This window comes from Heliangelus exortis, chromosome 2, assembly GCF_036169615.1.
Source record: "Heliangelus exortis chromosome 2, bHelExo1.hap1, whole genome shotgun sequence".
Taxonomy (NCBI): Eukaryota; Metazoa; Chordata; class Aves; order Apodiformes; family Trochilidae; genus Heliangelus; species Heliangelus exortis.
The window spans coordinates 34,518,515-34,541,690 of NC_092423.1; the positions used below are offsets into that span (position 1 = coordinate 34,518,515).

The 23,176-nt window shown below is 38.6% G+C and overlaps 1 protein-coding gene across 3 annotated transcripts in view; it reads right to left on the reverse strand.

Moving 5' to 3' along the window:
• LOC139792341 (ubiquitin-conjugating enzyme E2 E2) overlaps positions 1–23,176 on the reverse strand; it is a 216,840-nt gene that overhangs the window by 32,883 nt on the left and 160,781 nt on the right. For all 3 annotated transcript variants that reach the window (XM_071735504.1, XM_071735505.1, XM_071735503.1), the window contains exon 4: positions 7,945–8,077. In XM_071735504.1, coding sequence (XP_071591605.1) covers positions 7,945–8,077 — 133 coding nt within the window. The remainder of the gene's footprint in view (positions 1–7,944; positions 8,078–23,176) is intronic.

A 23,176-nucleotide genomic window follows, 5' to 3' on the forward strand; every position in this document is an offset into this window, starting at 1 on the left:
AGTGCATGAAGGGGAACAGTTTCAAACTGAAAGGGAGTAGCTTTAGATAAGCCATTAGGAAGAAATGCTTTTCTTAGAGGGTAGTGATGTACTCGAATAGGTTGCCCAGGGAGGCTGTGGATGTTCCATTCCTGGAAGTATGAAAGGCCAGGCTGGATTGGGCTTTGAGAAACCTGGTCTAGTGGGAGGTGTCCCAGCCCCATGGCAGGGGCTTTGGAACCAGATGATCTTTGAAGTCCCTTCCAATCTAAAACTTTCTATGATTTTATGATTCTATGACATATTTTTAGATCACGTACATTTGATGCAGCAATAAAATGTGTGGTAAATGGCAGAATTATGTATTTTCTCTTTTGATAATATATTTAAGAAGCAGTATGCAAACCACTGCCGTGGAGCAGAAGAAATTCCCCATAGGATGCATCTACAGGCCCTTTTAAAAAGCTTTGTGTACTCAATAATTATAGTAAACAGGAAGAAATGATGTATCACCTACATTTTGGAGAGGGAAAACAGGAAGAGTTTAGTTGGATAAGGACAATTTAATCAAGGCAAAATAAATCAATACAAACTACTGATATAAATTAGTATATTAAAAGAAGGGTGAAAAAGAATGCTACTCATCACAAGAAATGGCAATTCAATTTGGCAATTACTAGAAGAATTATCAGATGGCAGCTGAATTCAAAGGAAATCTCAGTGATTTACATGGTATTGTTCCTATCAAAAGTGACTTTTTCCTTTAGTCACAATAAAATGCAGCTATTGATCCTTCCCTCAGCCTGACATATTTCTGCTTGCATCTCTGTCCTCCACTTCATGTCTCTGGGATTCAGAGAGGTATCCAAGTTTCTTAAGGAGATGCCTGGGTTAGACCTGTCCCAGCCCTGTACCATTGGCTGCTGCCCTGTAGGTTCAGTGTTACCTGAGGATATGAGACCTATGGAACAAAGAGAATTTCACTATAGGTGCAGACCCCAAGAGGATCAGGACTCAGGCTGACACTGAGGGCTGCTGGAGGTAGGGTGGTCCATTTCTACCCCTCAAAAACTCCTGTGCATCTCATTTGTGCCTGCAGCCATCTGAAATCTTGGCTCGCTGGGAAAGCCCACCCCCACGGTTATCCTCAGGGATGAAGGATCCACAGGCTGCTCTCAGCGGGAATTTGTGCAGAGCAAGGCCAGAAGAAGAACAAGGGAGCTCGGAGGCACAGCAAAAGGACCTGTGGAAGTTGTGGTGTGGGAATGCAGCAGCCAAAGGACCCCCAGAGGATCAGGAGGAGGAGCATGGGGAGGGCAGGAGGCAGCTGATGAAAGCTGTGAGCAGCACAGCACCGTGAGCTAACCTGATGTGACAGGAGTTGTGTGAGAACTGTGAGGAGGAAAATGAACCTAAGAGATCTCAGTGAAAGGAGAGTGTAATTTCTGAAGGCTGGTTATATGATGGCAATAGCTGGGGGGAAGTAAGAGAAGGTACACTGAAGCCCTGCCTACACCTGGGCTGCAGAAATGGTAGTGTTGAACAGATGCTGTTACTTAATAAGGTTATTCTGAATTTGAGAGCTTTAGATGTAAATTGTGTTAATAGTGACACAAGCAAGTTAAACTGTGGGCTTGCCTTGCAAGACTCATTTTAACCCTTCTGGTTAGAAATACCAAGGAATACTTATTTTTTTCTCATTTACTCTTGTAAATGCTGTTTTTCTGTTACACTGCAGGTAAAAGTGTTTTCAACAGCCAGTGACATTAAAAAGTAGAGTAAAGAGCAAGGATAAAAAGAACTGGCCCTTGTACATGAAACTGAATTTAGGAAACAGGTAAAAATCTTGTACCACATGATACCATATAATGATATTTAGTGGTCAGAGATTAGTGTTATATGACAATTACGTTTAAAAAAAAAAAAGAAGAGATATTCAATACTGCCATTTAGACCAGATTCTATAGACACTGTGCACTGTATTTATAAAAGACTCTCTTTGCTGTCCAGCAGTTGATTTCTAACAGCTAAGCTTTCCAATGCTGAGAATAATTTTTCAGTCAGTTGACAGACATATGAGATTTACAAGGAGGAAATGGAGTTTTCAGTTATTTTAATTCTGATTTGAAGTGATTTAGCATATTGCAGCTTTCAAGTCCTGCGAACCATTTTTCAGACAGCTGAGATTAAAGTCCCTAGCAAGATTAATTGTAGAGTTGGGATTAAGAGATTTTACAAATCACTCAAATTCAAAAATAAAGTTAACAGAGTACTAGGATAATGATAGATATATCCGTATTTTATCAGCTACAGCTAAATTGAATTGACACTGTAATAGACTGAACACAGTCAAATATAAGAGTATAAGTTATTAATAAAAATTATTCTTGATGGAAATGCAGACACCACTGCACTGACAATTCCTGGGAGAAAACTTCTCTGGAAGAGCATTCATTTTTCTACAAACACCTGTATGAAAGACCCTGCAATGGTTTCCTGATTTGTCAAGGCTTCCTGTTCCAGAGGGACAGCATGCAAGATAATGAAATTACTGCCCTTCCTTCAGTAACTATAGTGTACACAATGATGCAGTGTTAATCTGATGGGATGGCTAGAGGTTTTAAAAGGGGAAACCAAAGGGTTTACTTTAAAAAACTTTAAAACCTTTTTAAAGGTTTTCAGATCAAATGTTTGCATACTTGGGGAATTCACTGTTTTCATATCTGAACCAAAGACAGAAATCTAGCTGATATTCTTTCAGCCTGATCTGGCTGAAAGATATGAGAAACCCTAAAATGTATATACACACACACATATATATACACATACACACCCAGAGACACACAGGGTCCCCTACACAAGAGATATCTATACATAGCTATATATCCCATTCAATACCCCCAAAAAAGAGACAGAGCAAGAGAGAGCTTTGCTAGAACCAAGGGGTGAACTGTCTGGATCCATTAAGTATGAATGGAAGATGAGTTAGCAGGAAAAAGAAATCTCAAAGGTATTTCTAAAAAGGTAAAAAATGTAAGGTTATTCCCTTGGCAGGCCATCTAAGTATATTTATGAATTTCTTTAAGTGGCTGTGTTGAACAGGGCACAGCTTCCTCTCTTCTTCTTCAGCCCACTGCACTACAAGGCAGATGCTGTATTTCTGGGCTGAAGCAAAACCCCACCTTGTACCAAGACTGAAGCCTCAGCAGCATCTGGCCTCTAGCAGGAGGTGAGGTCAGGTCCACATCTATTCCTTTGCTTTGCCTATTCCACACCTTCCTCCTGCCAGGCATCTCATAAAAACCAGTGTGGTACTTAGGATGCAGCTGAAAAGAGAGCAGTGATTCTGCAGGCTGACTGACAGGGATTTCTGCTGACTCAGCCAACTGGGTGTTCAGCTCATTTCCGCAGTGCTACAGAAGCTTCTTCACAGTGCAGGCAAGGAAATATTTTTAATTGATTAGAGCCTCACAGAAAGCCAAAGCTAATTTGTCAGTTCTCAGATGAGCTGTACTAAAAATCCTCTTTGCTGGTTGTAGAGAAAAACTGGAGTTAGGCTGGGATGGCCCTCTGTCATTCCTATTTAGGCTGCTTCAGTCACACCCACAAACTTTTTTGGGAACACCTCTCTCCACTGCCTTAGAGTGCTGCACCCGTGAGTGGAGCCAAATGCCATCGATTTAAAAGGAAAGCAGAACTGAAAGGGTAAGTGACCTCCAGCTTGGAAAATCTGAGGTCCAGTTTAAAGGCAGGAGACAAAGCTGAAAGACTGAAATAGACTGACTTCAAAAAAAAAATTGTGACAGCAAATTATACCTACCACATGGTGTAGTCTGCTTGGGTGAAGAAAAACATTATTTGATATTATGCTTACAGCCTGACTTAAGAGAGACACTGATAGCTAAGGACAGGAAAAAAGAAAATGATGGACCTGTAGGAGAAAAGACTAGTTGGTACAGACTAGAAAGGAAACCTGATGGCAGTGATGCTTGGCTATACAAAGCTAGAAATAGGAAATACACCTGTGCACCATACTGTAAAATTAGAGGGTAGAAAGAATAGGGATAAAACTGTAAAATCTGAAGAGGATGGGATGTTGAAAGCTACCAAGGTGTAATAACTTAAGAAACACATAAAAATGAAAGGTTTGGATAGTTAGATTTCTTTGTGTAAACAAAACCTGAATGACTAGGTAATTTAGTTTCTTCTGTGTGGTAAAGACAAGGTGGAAAAGCAGGTTAACTATCTAGGAGAACAAATGAAGACTATTTTATACATTTGTTAAAAAAAAAGCCACAAAAGAACAAACAAAATATAGGTCAAACATCTTTTTTTTTTTTTTTTTTTTTAATCTGCAAATGTGCTCTCAGATGTCTAATTTTACTTTAATTAATGTTTTCCAATGTGTGGCAGACTGCCCAATGATCAGAATAGGCATCAATAGTGTTTATAGAAGGAATCTGGATCCTTTAGAAAATACTGAATACTTTGCATGATACAAACCAAACAATACTTACACCAGAAATGTATTATAATTATAATAATAAAATAAAAGATGCCCATCCACAGTCCACTTTTGATACATTTTTTCTTATTTTAGAAACTATTCTACCTTCACAACATCTATGTGCAACACAGACATTCATGATAACAGAGTGCACAACAGCTGAGAACAGATATGGAAAAGAGATTGTGGAAATCTATCTGCAGATTTTAATACATTCTGGATTAGGCCCTTTAACAGTAACTACATTATGTGACATGAACATTTCCCTTTGGAATCTCAGTCTGGGTCAAGTAATTGCATCTGGGAAATAGAGTTTCTGTTTCTTCTTAGGTCTTTTGTGGTCACATTTTTAGAAGATCAATTTTGACAGCACTCATTTAAATGTTTCCTTACTTCATAGTAAAAGAGGGTTGAAAATGGCCCACAGAAATCTCAGGAGGTACATATCAATTCAGTCAGAGAGAAAAATTTGAATGAGACCTTTCTGCTAACGTACATACAGGGAAGTAATTTTGCCAATACTCGGGAATACGTTTTACGTCTTTCAAAGAATATTCCACTTGCACCCTAACTCTAGATTTTTTAAGGTGATAGAGTCACAAGGAGTGGGGCTATATTCAGGAAAAAAATATCTAAGATGATCTGTTCCCATAATGCTAGGACCCGTGATTTTGAAAACAGCACCAAATATAACAAATCATGTGGTGAAGCAGAAGAGATGTCAACGCCCACTGACAAAGGGAGCATCACACCGTGAGGCCATATGTTATGTTCCACATACTCACTACCTTTCTTTTACTAGAAATAAGCATTTGGAGAACATATTTAACCACCATTTCCCAACAATACTGCCTGGCAGCACCTTATGACAAGCAGTCATCTTCCCATGCTGCTTTTTTCAAGGGATTTCCCAAACTATTTCACCTATGAATCAGTTTCATAGGGTCTGGAAAATAGGTGTAATGAAACAGCATCAGTTCGAGAGAACCTGTGGCAGAACTGAAAACAAGGTTCATTTAAAACAGTGGCTTAAGTGAACTGAATGAGAATCCATGTGTCTGTGGACATAACTGAACATAGTAGTATAAGACATTAGTCCCCTGTGCACATATTACTTTTTTACAAATGACAGTTTGCCTCATCATAAATATGGGCCTTTTAGTAATACAACATGACATCATCAGCTCTCTTGTCCTTTATCAAGCAGTACATTTTCATATGATTTATATGTACATATTCCTTACAACTACAATTGGTGTGAAGATAAAGGCTGAGAAAAATTATTACAAAACAGGACAAGAACCACCTTTTTTCTTGATATTTCATTAATACACAATGCACAGCTGCATTACTCATCTCTCAAAGTAATACAGTCACCAAATACAACTGAGTGTGGACGAAAATATCTTTACCTTGTGGTGAAGCAGCAAGCTGGACCTTCTATTTTAAATTGATGCCCGTTGTTGTATATATTGCCTCAAGGCTCAACAGATTCAACAGAGGCAATGACAAATAGTATCTATCCAGCTTGTCTTTTGGATCTTGTTCTTTACATATTAATTCTGGATCTCTTAAGAGAATTTCAAGCTCTATTTTATACTTGATAAATCCGTTTAGTGGGCATCCACTAAATAATATAATTTTAATTCTCAGGGGAACGGGATGTAACCCTAACATGGCTACTAGAAACAGACTAAGCACCAAAGAAGCAGACAAAAGCTTTAAGATGGTCCTTGTATAGCAGGTAAGAAGTGTGGACTGGCCTGGGTTGGGAGGGAAGCAGGATGAACAGGGCATTGCACCAGCTCAGTATGCCTGAAGCTTTAACTTACTGAAGGAGTGCTAAAGCCTCAAATTCTTTCTTCACTGTGTAATCACAATTATCAAAATCAGAAAATATGCAGTCAGCAAGGTGTGCAGCCCCTGTAAGACTTGTCAGTGGCCTCAAAGGTGCTCTAAACTGGAACACTAAAAGTGGGTAACTAACCTTAGGTGGGTTAAAAGGGTATTCTAGTGAAAAGAAGATGTAAAAGTTAGACCAGCTCTAATACTGCTACACTGATCTATCTTTAGGTCACTGGCTGGAATAGCCCAACTTACAGAATGCCATGTACTTTGAATTTACATCTCTCGCTCTTTTAAGAAACTTTTTATGGCAGTATCAATGTGACTTATTATAAACATTACTACTGTGGCATTACCATTCTGTTTATAAAAACTCTTCTTTCGACAGAGTACTCATGGCAATCAAATAGGAATCAGCTACTCTCTCTTAAAGCAATACCTTTCTATTATAGACCAAGGGGCCATAGCAACCCTTTCACAAATGTGTCAGAAAGAAGGTAAATATTTTTGCTCCCATAGCTCCCTCAGGGAGCTGTTGCAGACCTGCACTCTTCACACAGGCAAGGTGACCAATTCACCTCTTTTCACTTTGTTTCATAAAGACAGGCCCAATAAATCTCTTTGATTCTATTAACAGCCCTGCAGGGTTAATTTTTCCCAGTTTCTGTTCCTCTTAGTGAATATGTGTGTTAAGAATTCCACTCAGTCTTCAAGGTAATGTCTCACAAGTGCCTTGAATATGACACTGGTAAGTTCTTATTTTTACAGGCACTGCCAAAGGATGCATCTTAGCAGTGAATTTGCCTTTTTTAACACATGCATTAGATGGATGGTTTGTTGTAATCCTGTGATCACCCAATGAAGTCCCATTTTTGACACCCTCCATCAGCAATTAATACTACTGGTTATCAGCGACACTGGGTACAACCACATCTCATCCCCTTTCTGTTTCTCCAGTCTTCACAATCACTAGATTTTTCATGGTAATGGTCTGACACCTTCATTTTATTGGTAGAGTTTCCATGTTTGTGGTTAGTATCCTTATTGACAACATTAGAAAATGAGTCTGTAAGGAATTCTGTAAATCTCTGTCTTTTACTCCCATTTCTTGACTTTACTGCCATATTTCCACATTGTAACAGAAGACTGATGTACTGCACCAATTACTTATAACTTCATGAACAATACTGTGACTTGCATCTGCAGAAGTCATTGATATGGGTAGTGCAAAAGATGCATTTTTGTCAGACTATCAGAGACCCCTTGTGAATGTTATGGGTCAACAGGAAAGGTTAAGTATCTTCAGCTGCTTAGAAAGGGTGCAACTCAAATATATATGCTTTCATATTAGAAACAAATCCAAAGCAAACAAGTAACTGCTGGAAATTATGCAACCACTTGCTAAATAAATCCCTATCCATCCAGCTATACTGGCAACATGCAGGCAAATTTTAGCCAGTTATTTAAATTCTTTCCATCAAAATATTCACTTTAAATATTCATTAATGCCTTGAAATTTTTATGTTTCATCCTGCAATGATATATCAACATATACATTAAAAAATATAACAAGGAGAGGACACCTATCAGACTTTTCATGTCCTCTTACTAACCTTAGGTGGTTTAAAAGGATAGTCCGGTGAAAAGGTAATGTCAAGGAAGAAAACTCCACCTTCATATACAGACCCTGGAGGCCCCAGTATAGTTGACCTCCATTCATAAATGTTGTCTCCTTTGGGTCCAGCACTAAAATAGAAAACAAAAATATAACATAATAACCACGTGCAATCAAGAATATACTGCATCAGTTATACTCTACTAGTAGTACTGCTGGTTTTGCAATAAAACTGAAGTTAAACTTGTGTATCACATTCATTAAGTTAGTCCTGGACAAAACACACAACTGGTGTCCTAAGCTCTGTCAGTGAAGTGACATATTCAGCCAGGAAGAAGTATTAAACTCACATTCTAAATTATTCAAATAAGCACAGAAAAATTCCTGACTTTTTCATCTCAAATATTTCAGTGGGCAGATGTGAAGTATTTACAGTGCAAGGATACAGAGACTTTGCTGAGATGTCTTGTCACTGTCTTGCCTCACAAGCCACCCTATTTTCACCTGCCTCCTCATCCACCTACTTCATCAGTCAGTAGCAGTGTAATTAAACACATTATTATACAGCACAGGCTCTACTAAAGACTGAGCAGGGTACAAATGACCTTGCAGCTTCAGTTCATAAGTTACTAACCTAAGGTCTCCTTTCATTAGTACAGAAGGCTGCTCTACCCTGCAGTCATTACCCTATCTTAAAAATATCATAAACACTAAACAGGTTAAAGTGTTGGATTATGTTAATTCGAAGTTTTCATTTAAAAGGATGCTACTGAAACAATATTTTAAATGTACAAAACTTAAGCCTGTGTGTGAAACCAGAAAAACCTCTCATCCACATGGTCAATTCCTGCAAAAAAAAAAAAATAATTTACAACTAAGAAAAATTCCTGGGCATGATTCTTTCAAAAGCCAACACAGCCTCCTTTCAAACAACATGATGCTTCTCCATAGGAATACATATTTTACTCAGGGTGCCCTTCTAAGAAATATGAAGTCTTCTTTCGGTTCACACCCTGCTGATACCAATCACTGATACAGGACCCAAATTTTAATTAGGATCAATTGGGATGGTGACTTCTAGATATCTGAATAATATTTTTCAGAGAAAAAGCGATGCTGGTAGATATTTCCAATAAGTGATGTGGTCTTGTCTTAAGGCATTTCTTGTGAAACAATTCTTGTTTGCAATAAAGATTTCCAGAGCATACAGGGTTTGTGAAATAACCCTGTGCGTAGAACAGATGAAAGCTCTTGGCTATGCTCCACACCTCACAATGTACCCAAGGCATACAATTATTATACGACATCATGTCATGTTCACTGCTCAACTATTCATTTTGTTCACTGAAAGTTAATAAAACCCCCTTTCACCTGAAATTCCTTCAGCTCCCTTCATTAAAACTTCTGATTGCATGATTCCCTGCATACAACTGTGTGACTTAGTACTGCACCGTATACTTCATTAGTCATGGTACCACCATCAATTTCCTATAATGGCTGTTAATGCTGCTTGGCTTTCTATACTTGGTGATTTTTCAACAAAAACAGGTTACAGAGACTATAACATTATGGAACGTTCCTTTTCTATCAGCCATAGCAACAAAACCAGCTATTGTTTTAAAGACAAAATCTGACTTTTTAAGTGCCACAATAGCAGAAGTGTTGCCATCCATATTTCACAGTGTCTACAATACATCAGGTTGCTAGCTGCCAAACAAATTTAATTTACCCAGTTCTCAGTTTGCATTAACCTTTGAATAATAAAGCACAGCTGAGACTGCTGTAAGAAACAAACCAGGGAATGAATAATTAAAAACACCTCCACTGCCTTTAGAAAGACCAATCCTGAGTCAACAGGGAAGGTTTAATTGTGACTGAACTAGGCATTAAGGGGCTAATTGAACTCTTTATAAGCCCAAACAAATGTTGGACTACATCAGGGCTATGCTACACAATGTTCACAGAAAGTAAAACCCCTACAAAAAAAAAATGTATCAGGCAATTAATTCAAATAGAAAAGGCAAGAAGCAGAGGCAGTCTAAATCTTACATGAAAAAAAGCCTGAAATATGTGAAAGAAATCCTTTCCCATTTTCTGCAGAAAAATGTTCTAATACTGGGAGAAGCAATGACTCTGTTGTTGCCAGCAGGTTAAAATGGTAATGATACAAATGTCAGTCCCAGAGAAATGGTTGGAAACAGTAAGGAACAAAAGCAAGGCTTGTCTTTATTAAAACTATTTAGCCAGGAGGAGATGGTTGGACCCTTTCTGGGTTTGAGCAAAGCTCACTTTTTTGATCAAAATTCTCTCTGGTAGTGGCATTTTCATAGTATATATTATTTTTATTTGTTTTGCCTATTTATTTAATTGCATTAACATCTGAAATGAGCAGCCTTTAATTAGAATAGTTGGAAAATGCTCCATCTGCCAGTTGAACTGTTTCGGCACGTCCAGCTACAAGCCCAGCCTGATCACATTGTGAGGATGCTGATTAGCATTAATTGAAGGTTTTCTTTGCAAATGAGAGATGAAGCTTTATTAAGCATTATTATTAATCTGAAGAATAGCTCGAATTGTATGGAGTGTGGGAAGACTGCTGTTATCAACGTTGCCTGCTAAAGTGCTTGCTGGCAGCAAGGCTGTTGTTCAGCCGATGTAAAATCCATGTGCACAGGCAACAGCTGGTATTAAGGGCAACAGCATGCACAAGCATAACATTTTTTCACTTGCACATTAATAATACAGGAAGTTTGACAGGTGTGTTATCTTTGTTTTCCTTCTTTCCTGATTGTTAAGCCTCTTATTTACCCACATTATTGGCAACAGGAACAGCGACTCATCAGGCTTCACCAGAGAAAATTCCCATATGTGCAAGACCTCAGCCAGAGCCTTCTATAAGGTTTATAATGCAAGAGGATTTAATTGCCCTTCTTTCTACATGGATATCTGCCCAGCACGCTGAAGCCCAAGTGTTTTACATTCAGTATGATTTACATTCCAGCTCTATTAATGTTACTGGCAACCAAACCACAGATCTCAAAGAAAGCAAACCAAACATCTCAGTGCTTCAAGTTCTGTTATCTTTGGAAGGCCAGCCTCAGATGTGCACCCGCTTGGCAAAGGGCAGGCTAAATCTGTCTTGAACTCAACCGACCCAAGGCCAGCACATATTCCTAACCCACTGCTAAATCAGTCAGCTTTGGGGGAGAGGTATCTGGGGCTGTGGCAGCTCTGGGTGGAAGTGGCTGAACTGCAAGGATAAGGTGATTAGGAGAAGGACAGGTGTGCTGTCAGAGCCGTAGTGCAAGCTCCCAGTTTGATGATGATCTCCTATGCGGAATGAGGAACCCAGTGGGAAGCACTTGGTGCAGCTCTGGAGCTGGCACTCCCAGCAATTCCAGCCTATCTCCCAAGTGCAAATTAATAACATAGGAGTGAGGAGGTGCAGCTGAGCAGAAAGGCCCTGGAGACCTGACGTTACCAATGGCGTGTCAAGAGCTGGCTCTCTGCTGTCATTGTTCCCCCACAGCTGATGAGACATTGCACAGAATTCTGCCTGGTTTACCCGCTAGGGAGGCTTTGCTCACTGGAAGAGCTGGGATGGATGGACATCGAGCCAGACTTCTTCCAGAATGACATCAGTATGGGCATATGAAATTCAGGACAAAGGAATCAACAGTCTCCTTTGTACCTCAGTCCCTTTTGCCTCTTCTTAAATATTTTAGTTCCACCACTGCTTCCCACAAACGTACTTGCAGGTGAAATGTATGCACATCGTTTACAGTTAGTAGCAAAATTATTTAAATGTTACTATAACTGAATTCATTTTGCTTTAAATATGCTTAAAGCACTGAGTATTTTCTATTCCCTCAACATGTTTTAGGCAGGCAGTCACTGGAAAGCTGTGCTGCTAAAAGCTGCTTGTCCAGAAGAGTCCATTATAAACACCAAGCTTTCCCTACACCTAGAATACCCTGAAATATTAAATCTAAAACGATGCATTAAGAGAGTTGTATAAAAACAACACTACCTATGAGACATAGCAGTTGAAAAGCTATCTGGAGAAGTTATGAAAGTACAGTTAATTTCTAGTTTTATCAGAGCTCTGATTTTTGTAAGTCACAGAAATTCAAATAAACAACAGTATTCCACAGTAATAAAGTAATCATACTGAATAAACTAGTCAAAATACCATTATTCTTTTCTAACTTATGCTTTGTGATGATGAATCCCCTCCTTCCCTTTAAGAGCCTATAACTGGAGGTTATGCTGTAGAAAATGAGGACTATCTCCATGTCTTCCCTTCCATTCTTGATCTCTGCATCTTACTGGTATCCACATTTAAAGTGTAACTGTACTTTTTAACACAATGGAAAGGCAAACCTGTAAGTACAAAAGAAAGAAGTAAGAAAAGGAATTGTAACTTAAATTGCCTTCTAGTTCCAACATGCTAATAGTGTGTGTGTGGAAGTTATCAGGGCCAAAGACAGTAGGAAAGCAAGGTGGTTGTGAATACTCCTCATTCCTCAGGACTCAGAAAGAAACAGAAATATTCTTCTGGACTGAGTGTGTTTAAGTTAATTTTTATCCTCAGTCTTTATAGGAGGTCAGAATAAAGCAGGACCAGGGATATTATGCTAACTTCCTCCATGAATTCACTTTCCATGGCACCGTCTATGGCAATTTATTCTTAAGACTGCATTATCTAATTTAAATTGCCATAGTGCACAGAAATACATCAGAACTGGGGTACTCCTGCACTAGTCCACGGAGGATGCACTCTCACAGCTGTCTTCAGTAACATATGACAGCAGAAAGAAGAGGGATATACTCAAGTCTCTTCCACTTCCTTTCCTTTTATTACACGGAGCCATGACCTTATTAAATAAGAGTTTTCTCTCTGAAGAGAGAAGCTCACTACAGCATTATCTCAACATACATGACTTTTATTTGCAGTCCTGTTTCTTGTACATATAACTGTTACGCTGGAGCAGATACTGCCTCTAGGTGCCCTTTGTGAATGTTTCTAGAAAGCCCATTGCCTAGAGGGCAAAGTGATTGCTAAAGTATTGGGAGATTGGGGAAATAATTTAAGAGCACAGCTGGTGTGAGAAGATTGGTGTGACAAACCAGAAGACTGCAGATTCAGTTTTCAGTGAGATACATCTCTTGACAAGCTCATATGAAGCCTCATTAAAACTAACCCAGTATATACCTCTGCTCTCTGTTTTGAACGTGGTGCTAACACTGGAACTGATCCTACACAAAAGTGTTGCTTTTGTCTGTACCACTTGATACCACCATGCTTGGGGACAGCCACGAGACCAACAGGGGGACTGTGCAAAGTGTTGCTGGAAAATCTCAGTCTGGGAAGAAGCCAGTCAGCAGGAGCTATGCTGATGCTAACATGGCCAGGTGACTCAGACCCACTTGCCCATCCATCCCAGTCCCATTCAACAAGATGCCAAAATAGAGACATTGAGGAGCAGTGGCACTACAGGCCTGGCTTTGGAAAAGATAAAGAGAGTGCCAGGAGAACAGGTCATCTCTTGAATTTCTGCCCTTCTCCCAGATCTCTCTAATCTCCATTCTGGAAGCCTATCTTATCCACCACCTGTCAAGCCTCCACCCTTTCTCTTCCCTTGTTACTGACAGTTTTTCTTTGTAGAACTTGTATTTCTCATTTTCTGTGTGAGGGTGGTTTCCCTCCCACTCCCATTCTGTGTGGTGGCCCTGCACTGCTCCTTCTTCATGGTGGAACCTCTCTCCCTTCAGGTACATGCAGATCTCTGTTCCTGTAACATCTCCTTTCTTTTTCTTGCATCAGCAACCACCAACATAGCCTCCTTTTTTTCGTTTTTCTCCAAAAAGGATGAAGGAGTGGAAAATGGTGCAGGGGGATTTAATTGCAGTACAGCAGTTACCCACTTGGGTTTTTTCCTTTCCTGATGCTGATCTTCTGAGACACAGGAAACGAAAAGCAAGCAGAGAGGGTATTGCAGCAACAGTAGGGAAGGGAAAGGGAGTCACAGCTGCCTGCCCAGATGCTACAGTAATACCAGGAGGTACTTTTACAAATATATGTAATAAACAGTTGCCACAGCAGCCAGAGGAATACATTTCTACAAAACAAAAACAAAGGGATAGCAGCGAGCACCGAGACTGCCTGTAGCAATGGGCACAGTTGCATGGTTAATAACACCTCTGATATGAATAAAATTAGCAGGCTAGTCTCCAAGCAGTAAAATCAAAGAACAATTAAAGAAATAAACCCTTTCAGAATCAGAGATAAGTGCTTAGTTCAGCTATAATATTGATGACTTAAACTCTAATCAAGAAAGAAACCCTCCACAAATTCATACGCCTGGAATGCATAGCCTCTCCTTCATTTCTTTCTCCTGAAAATCTGCTGAAGACAGATTTTTTTTTTCTTTTTTAATTCATCCTCATCTCAGTTCCTTTATCTTAATGTTGCAAAAAATGCCATTATTAAAATACTGGAAGATGCCCATGGTTCTTCCTATCTATTATCTATAATAAGGTTATAATAAGGAATTTCTCAGCATTTTGTTTGAGGCCCAAGGGGTCAAAAGTACTCTAAGAAAAATTAACAATATGTAAAATCTAAAGAGTTCTTAATTTCATTTTAACTAGATTCTACATGTAGTAACAAAGCTTAGCTTTCTATGATCCAACACTCAAGTCTGTGTCTGTGCTAGTTCCAGCATTTTTTGGTCACCCTGCATTATTACTGGGAATTTATGGCTGCACATTGTTGGAATATCAACATAATTAGATGAGGTAAGCATGATTTTTCAGTAGGCATCTTTTACTAGACTTAATTAATCATAATGGAAACTGAGGGTGAAATGATGGGGCCACTTGTCACTCAGAAAGGCTTTGGAAAAAACAGAAACTTTAGACAAATCCCTTATACCACTTCATTTCCATTACAGCAAGAGAATTGAGCTGAAAAACTTGGATCAGACTTGCTTCCACCTCTTCCAGGTTTCTGATTGAGACCATCTTTCCACAATAAACTTAAAAAAAAAAACAAACTTCTAGGCAAGCAGTAAGAGCAGGATATTAAGACATTTTCCTAACCCATGCTACAATTCCTTCAAAGTGGTTACATCCTGCTTTTATCGTGTGCTTTTTATTGAAGCCTGTTACCATTTTCATCTACACTTTGGAACCAACATGTTTGTGGTAAATGTAACTGGAAGAATATCTATGAAAACTGATCCCAATGAGCTGCTAAAGGAGCAGGAACATATTACAGATCCAAGATATGGCTTCTTATGCTCACTGCAAGCAACTGAATTCAGTACAGTATGACTTTTTTTTTTTTTTCCACTGCGAATCTTCTCTAGTTCTAGCAAGGTGTTTCTGGAGGTCTATTTATCACCTAAAAGCGATATGTAGGTTAACTCTGCAGCTTGCTGCAACTTTTTTTTTGCAGCAAAACCACAGCACACGAGGTCACTGCAATGAAAATCTGTGAGCCAAATCCCTTTATTTGTTGTGATTTATTTTCCCTGCTCTCATGTCACTGCAGCCTTTAAAAATTATTGACTGAAGCTGTGCTGTTTCAAAAATCCCAAAGTTTCCGCCACAGTAAAAATTACAACTAGATTAATACCAAAGCAAATACCACTTAGGTGATTTTATTATTCACCTCTAAATCATACCACTAAAAATTACTAAAAGTACCCTAGCACTTTAGCAGACTGGTATTACCCAAAAAATACTTTTACTGTCTTATGTCCTGTCTTTGGAACAATCCTGAGATAGAAGGCATCCTGAAGAGAACTGCTTCTTAATGCACAAAATAGTTATTTATATTATAGTATCTACAGCAATTTAATCATTGCAAACACCATTCTGCGGCGTATGATCACAGCATGCTGAGAATTCACAATGAGATTTTAAAAATGGCAATTTTGATAAGTATTCTCCACTTCGTTCAGCAGAACAAAATTACATAAAACTCTTCACAGAAAGCTTTCCTTTTTCAGTGCTGGCAACAATCATTTGCCTCCTGTTACAAGTCTGTGGGCTTGATTCCCTTTTGTAACGCTTTTTTTTTTTTTTTTATCTTGTAAAGTAATACAACTGACTGTAGTTCCAGCTATTTCATGCCACTGGAAATGGACTGCGTAGTTTAAATAAGGTAAAATATTTACCAGTCCGATTTGCCTCTATAATAAATTATATCAAGCGTGATTTGTAGCCACCCATCTTCTATCAAAAGAGGAAAACACAAGTAACTGGGAATGAAAAACACTACCAAAAATTAATACACTGTCCTGGGACCTTCTAAGATGACCTCCAACCCTGCATATTGCCAAGTGACATTATTTCCATGCTACTGCTAATTTCTTTGTCCTTGACATCTTTTCTTTCCCTTCTAGGATTAACATTTATTTTTCAAAACATAACTACTTTTTAATTTCAGGTTTCCCCTTATCCACGACAGCTGTAATTTACCACACTGTCTTCTCTAAGTTAAAACATAAACCATGACGCACAGCAGTGGGGTGGCACCATCAGGCACTAAATTGTTAAATTCTAAATATAAGTTAAAAGGATGAGGTGACTGAGTGAGGACAGACAGCACAGAAAACCCATAGCAGCCGGAAGATTTAAGAGGTGTAAAAGGGAAGAAAGCGTTCTTTAAAACAGCATTGAAGTTTTAGTTTCTGTGGAAACCTTAGAGGCAAGGCAGGAGAGAAAGGTACACAGGGCTTAAGTGAACCCGCTCAAACACATTACAGAGTTGTCACGAATGGGTGAAATATGCTAGAAGGTTTGGGTTTAAAATCCAATTGATATGTTGATTTGATCACTTATAGAAAAAATGAAGCTAAACTCCTTCTCTTCATTAAAGATGAAAATTTAACAAAAAATTAAAAAATAGAGCATAATGTATTGATGATTAAAGGGTCAGCTGAACTACAGTTAAGGTCTCCTTCCCTTTCTGACAATGGGCCAATGCTTTGAAAATTTTTAAAGCCTTCTCTGAATAGTATCGCTACAGTACCTTAGGTTAAGAAACATTAGTGTAAAGATATTCTATAGCAGTCATCCATTTCAGTAACTGAGAATTATTTATACAGGATTATTTCTTACACATGTACAACCACCTTTTTTGATTTATTATGAATACTCTAAGCAAGGCAGTAATGTTTTTCAGTAAATGCATAATCTCTGTTCCTCAGAAAAGTTTTCTGTATAAACATTAGTCATTGTATCTTTCTCCTCCTTGGAAATGCCTATAAAGTGATTTGATTTTCTCAAGACTCTCATCTTTAATTATCCTGACTACAGGCAGTTTTCTAAATGGTAGCCTGGAAATTTTGAAATCTTATGTAACAAGGATAATTTTGTAGCTTTCTTCCTGAAGGGGCACGACTCTGGGATTTCCTTTTGTGAAGTTTTAGTTACTTCAGTTTCTACAGGTAAGTTGCTTGCAAAACTGTCCCCAAATTTGAATGAGGGAACGCAATGAGAAGAAAATCGAGAAGTTAGTAGTTACGGAGAGAGAGATCTCAAATACACAATACAGCCATGTAAACAACAAATCTGCTCTTCTGTCCATCCTGTAAACAGAAGAACAGGCTTGGATACAGACCCCTCTCCTTTCAGTCAGATTCACACATGCTTACAAGTGAAATGCTTGCTTACACAAGGAAACAACTCTGTATTATGGCACAGATTAACTAACATGATGTTAAACACATTATAAAACAAGTCATTTCCTCCTGAGTAAACAAGCCTATAAAGCCAACAGGCACAGAAAAAGGAAATTTGATTCTGAAATCCATATACTTCAAAAGCAGATTCCTTTTATTTAGTGAATTTAGTTAAGAGGCTGTCTTATTTCTCCAGATCTCTGGTAAACAGAAGAAAACACACTTGGAAATTACTGGCAAACAGACATGTTTTCACAACATTTGGTCTTCATTTGAAATTATTCTTTTACTTTAAATGTGGAGAACAGCCATAGGTCCAAGGTGAGAGAAACCTTAAAATGTCTCAACTTTTGATTGAGACTGATTGCCCCCACCACAGGCCACATTCTGGACTTAACAGAGAAAAACCCCACTATTTACAGGGAATTTTCTTTGCAGCATACGTGAGGACTGAGCAATTTACACCACTTGACTGACTAGTTGAAATAAATGGGGCTCTGGCAGGTTCTTGAGGAGTCTTTATGTGAGACTGAGATCTAGTAATGAAGCTTCTTCAACTTCATTAGAATTTTGTCAAGAATTTTTCATGTGCAGCTTCCCTGGGGTGGGGTACTTATCTGGATCCATGGCAGGGTGACCAGAAAATAAAATACACAGAAATTTCTCATTCTTTGTATCAGGATAATTTTCTAGTATCTTTTGGGAGAGTTTTTGTGGCTGAGGTTAAGAAGGGGTTTATGTATAACCAAGTTTTCTATTTTGTAGTTGCTGGAAATCCTCTCAAAGTAAGACCTGTAGTTACCAAATGAACTTGCTAAAATAGTCTCAGAAATTGGTTATGCCACAGACTTCATTACAAGAATGGGGTCATCCCAATGTGTTTTTCAGTAAAAGTGAGCTTACTTGGGACAACTGAAGCTATATTCTTCTCAGAACACAGACCTCCACATGCTCCCAGGATCAGGACTTCTGATTAGAAAACCCTTCCCTACAAACAGCTTAGTTTCACCTCTTGCTTTACTCAAAAGGATTGGAACGGAAAGATGGAAAGTGGTACTGGAAAGGAAAATGGCTCAGTTGTCACCTGAGAGGCATAATTAGAGTGTATGGCTGGAAGAAGTCTTCAGCCTCTCTTCTCATCATGGGAAGGCAACAACTGGTGTGCAGGTACCTGCCTGCAAAAGCAGCCTTCACACTGGAGCTGGAGTTCAGGTGCTCAGAGCTCCACAAAATCCAGGGTTTCACATGACACTTCCACTGCTGCAGGCCTCACTTATGGTCTGCTCTAGAAATGATGCTTTGTCTAACGAAGAATCAGCATTTCTAATCAGTAAGGGAGAACCACCATTCTAATCTAAAATTGTAATCCACGACTGTCATAGAAGAATTAAACTTCACACGTACAAGACCTATTTTTTTCATAACCTGTGGTATGCTTCCTACATTGAGATATAATACCATCAAGTTGAAAAGACCACTATAATTTCCTTGGCAACAGCAACATGGAACTCTTACTCAACACAGATGTTTTTGGCGTGATAAAAATTACATTTGTGCTATTTTCTTCCCCATTATCAGTTCCAGCTCATCTCATTGGTTCAGCTGTTGGTGACCCCTTCCTCTCATCAGTGTTTATTCCCTCGTGGTATGACCTGTTGTGTGCATTATGTGACAAACAACCAGTCTTGGAGTCAGGGCTATCAGCACTACACCGGTCATGCTGAAATTCTCAACATGAAAGTAACATGTAGCTTAACCTATGAACACTATAGAGTTACATTACTTATCTTTATCATGTGTTACTGCTTATCTTCATTATCCTAATCATGTTTGTTTAAGCCTTGTGCATTCAAAGCAAGCAGCTGTAGCAAATGGCTATGAGTTACAAAAAAGTGGTCTCTGGTTCAGCACTTGCCTAGGTGGCTTCTGTCCAAATTGCTCATACTTGGAGGCTCTTTGGTGGTCTGCATCTAATGAATAGGTTTCTTATGAATCTATTTCTTACTGTACAAATGTCTCAAGTTGTAAGAATATCCTTGCTGACTGCAGCCTTGCTGGCAGCTCTGACTGGATGAGGGGGAAACACTCTTTGGCTGCATGTACTAACTCTTGGCTGAAGACCTGAGAATGCTGTGGGGCACACGTGCCAAACAGCTGCCTTGTCTTTACTGGATTAATTAGAAATGTGACTGTATTAAGTGCTGTAATGATCATACAATCATAGAATGGTTTGGGCCAGAAGGGACCTTAAAGGTCTCCAATCTCCCTGCATGGGAAGGGACATTCCCGCAAGACCAGGCTGCTCAAAGCCCCAACCAACCTGTCCTTGAACACATCCAGGGATGGGGCATCCACAACTTCTCTGGGCAACCTGTTCCAGTGTTTTATGATCCTCACAGTTAAGAATTTCCTCCTAATATCTAATCTAAATCTACTCTCTCTCAGCTTAAAAAACTTTTGCACCCTCTTGTATCACTGGTCTTCACAAGCACTGCATTAGGTTTAAGAGTTGTAACAGAAAAATGCCCTGCCTATTTTTGAACACAGAGGGAAGACATGGTGGATATATTTCAAGTCCTATTACAGCTTAAATAACTTACATATGATCAAATCGGCAATGGTTCACCTGTACTGCTTGATATAATTTAGTAGAAACCTAGCTGCCTCAGAAAGATTTAAATACACCACTTTATTTACTAAGAGCAAAAAATGTTCCTCTGTCAGATCACACTGAATCACAACAGTGTGCATATGTATTCTTGTCACAGTTTCAGCACTTTTACTGGTTTTGATGCCTTCAAAATAATCTTTTTTAAAATTAATGTATTTGCCAATTGCATATTCTGGAAGGGAGAGCAGCTGTTTCCTCACAGCTGTACGCATGGCTTTTTAAAGGAAATTTTGTTTATTAATAGTAATCCATTTTTCATAGCTTCACAATTTCTTACATAATGGGGTAAAACACAATTTTCCTTTCATGTTCTCTGAATACTGAAGAGACAGATGCAATTGCAAGAGACTACTTACGCTGAGGGCAAAACTTATTACTGCTTAATGTGACTTAATGACTAAAAAATGTGTATCTTTTATAGATGACATTTAGTACTAAGCTAAGCTATTGTTATGGCCAATGACTACTCTTCCCTGCCAGTTACTAAAAGGATATGGAATTAAATCTGGTTTTATTTCACTTGTTCAAGTAGATGCATTGAAAGCAACCAAGCTAACCACACGAGTAACACAAATGGGATTTAGCCCTTTTTCTTAATCTTTTTCTAGACAAAAGGTCACATATAACAATATATTTTCTAACTTGAAACACAGAACTGTAAGAAAAAGGGAAAAAACTTAAAGCAACCTAGGACTGTAGAAAGTCTATTTTACATCCACACAGACATGTAAACACCTCCAGGAACTTTACTTAATAAGGCCAGCTATTTCCAGCTATCACTATGGCCTGTGACAATCTCTGCATGAAATAATTTCTTGCTCCCCCAGGCAATGCAACCCAGCTAGTGCAGTTCTCTCAAAATACATAAGTGCTGTATTTAAAGCTAAATGTATAGCATATGGAAGACTGGAGTACAACCCTCTCACCCACCCTACAGCGCTCAGCCACACCCGACAAACATCCCTACAAAACGTGGCAAATATGACAAAGAAAATGTTAGAAAACAGACATTTTCTGTAGGTTGTAACTCGTGTCAAGAAATGGTCTTCTGTAATAGAGATACCTCAGGGTCCACAACTGATCTTAAATTACCTCAAGATACGATGGACACAATGAAGTAGTCAGCTCAGCAGTGTTTAATGCATGAGTGCTATTCCCTTAATGGGACATATGGCTTAGCTCTGACTAAAGATACTGAAGTGATTCAGATGTTTCTTTACCACACTAGGTGTATGCAGCCACAATGCAGAGAAACTGTGAGTTACAGTCAGCTTCCCTGGGAAGAGAAGGTTCAGTCGAGTGCACTCAAGAGCTGATCCAATGTTCAGTGATGCCAGTGATAAACCCCCCACTGATTTCAATATGTTGAAATGCACAAAAAAGAGCACTCTAAAAGCCACCTGTAAGCACATAAAATGTACCCGCAGTTGTGCTTGCCATTTAAAAATCTCCTATTTTTAGTGAGTCTTGTTAAAAAAGAAGTCCTCCATGTGCAAATGTAGATTCACATTTATGTTGACCTACTTTAAGTTATTTTCAATTTATCGTGTTTAGAAACGTATTCTAAGACTTTTTCCTCAGTTGATTAAAAAAATCGCCCCCCAAACCTTCAAAATAAAAAAGCAGTGGATAGTGGTCCAGTGCCTGCAACAATTCAACTTTGATCAAGGTATTTCCTTTGCAGCAATATTTTAGAATTGTGGAAAAATAAGAACTGAACTTGTCAATTGACTTCCATTCCAATCACTTCTGCAGGAGGCTGAGATTCTGCAGAACAATTTAAGTACAGTTCTGTGGCATTCAGAACTGAAATGTCAGTTCTAGTGTGAAAAATAGCTACAGTAATTTGGGAAGTCTATTAAGTTGTTTGACAAAACAAGATTCATTACATTTTAGGAATATGCTCTTTGTAACAGAATATTCTCTATTTAAAGAATATTTTCGTTTTCATTTTCACACTTGTTTCAAAACTTTATCACTAATAGTTGGATTACTGTTGGATTCAGGACTCAAATCTTATGACAACTGAAAAAAAAGGAACACATATCAATATTATCTCTTCAAAGGTAAAAGGCTAAACTGAGCAGCACTAGACACTAGAAAATGAATTAGTAAACTGGAAGAAAGATAATCAGTCTGGCTTCAAGGTTAAGTTTCTGTTAATTATTATAATTTGATTTAAAACAAAACAAAACAACCCCTTCTAGCAGTATGCCAATCCAGTCCTTTGTCTTACTGCCCTTGTGCAGCAGAAACTACAGAAGAAGAAACAATATCTAAAAAATCACACTCCCTTTCAGAAACCCACCTCTGCCCCACGGCCACTTCATCCTAAAAAATCCAAAGCAAAACCCCACCTTTTCTGTTGAAAATCAGGGAGCTGTGATCCTGCCAAACTGACACATAAAGTATATTTATCTTCCTCCAAAACATGATTGTGTGAATACGAGGTGTTCACAAATTTGAGCAACCAGCTGCCTCCTTGGATGTGATTGTAAATACAACATTTAAATCCAGAATCATAATATTTACAAATAGATATTATACACAGCCTGCCTCTCAAAATCTGTCTGCCATTGTCCGGAGGGTTTTATGGTAAACAAACCAGCCTAAACAGTGGGAAGGAACACTGGTTTAAAAATAACTTTATTTTTTGCAAATGAAGCAGTATTAGCAACACCAACAGCTACTACTCTAGTATTGACACCCCTGTCTTAGTTTATTCCTCTTAACTTTATAAAACTGATAAATACATTTTAATTCACAAATTGAGGAAAGCCTGTGAATCCCAACTTTTTCTCACAAGCTTTACAAGCTTTGGATAATTTATCGAAAATGCTGTCATTCAGAAGCCCATGCTGCTC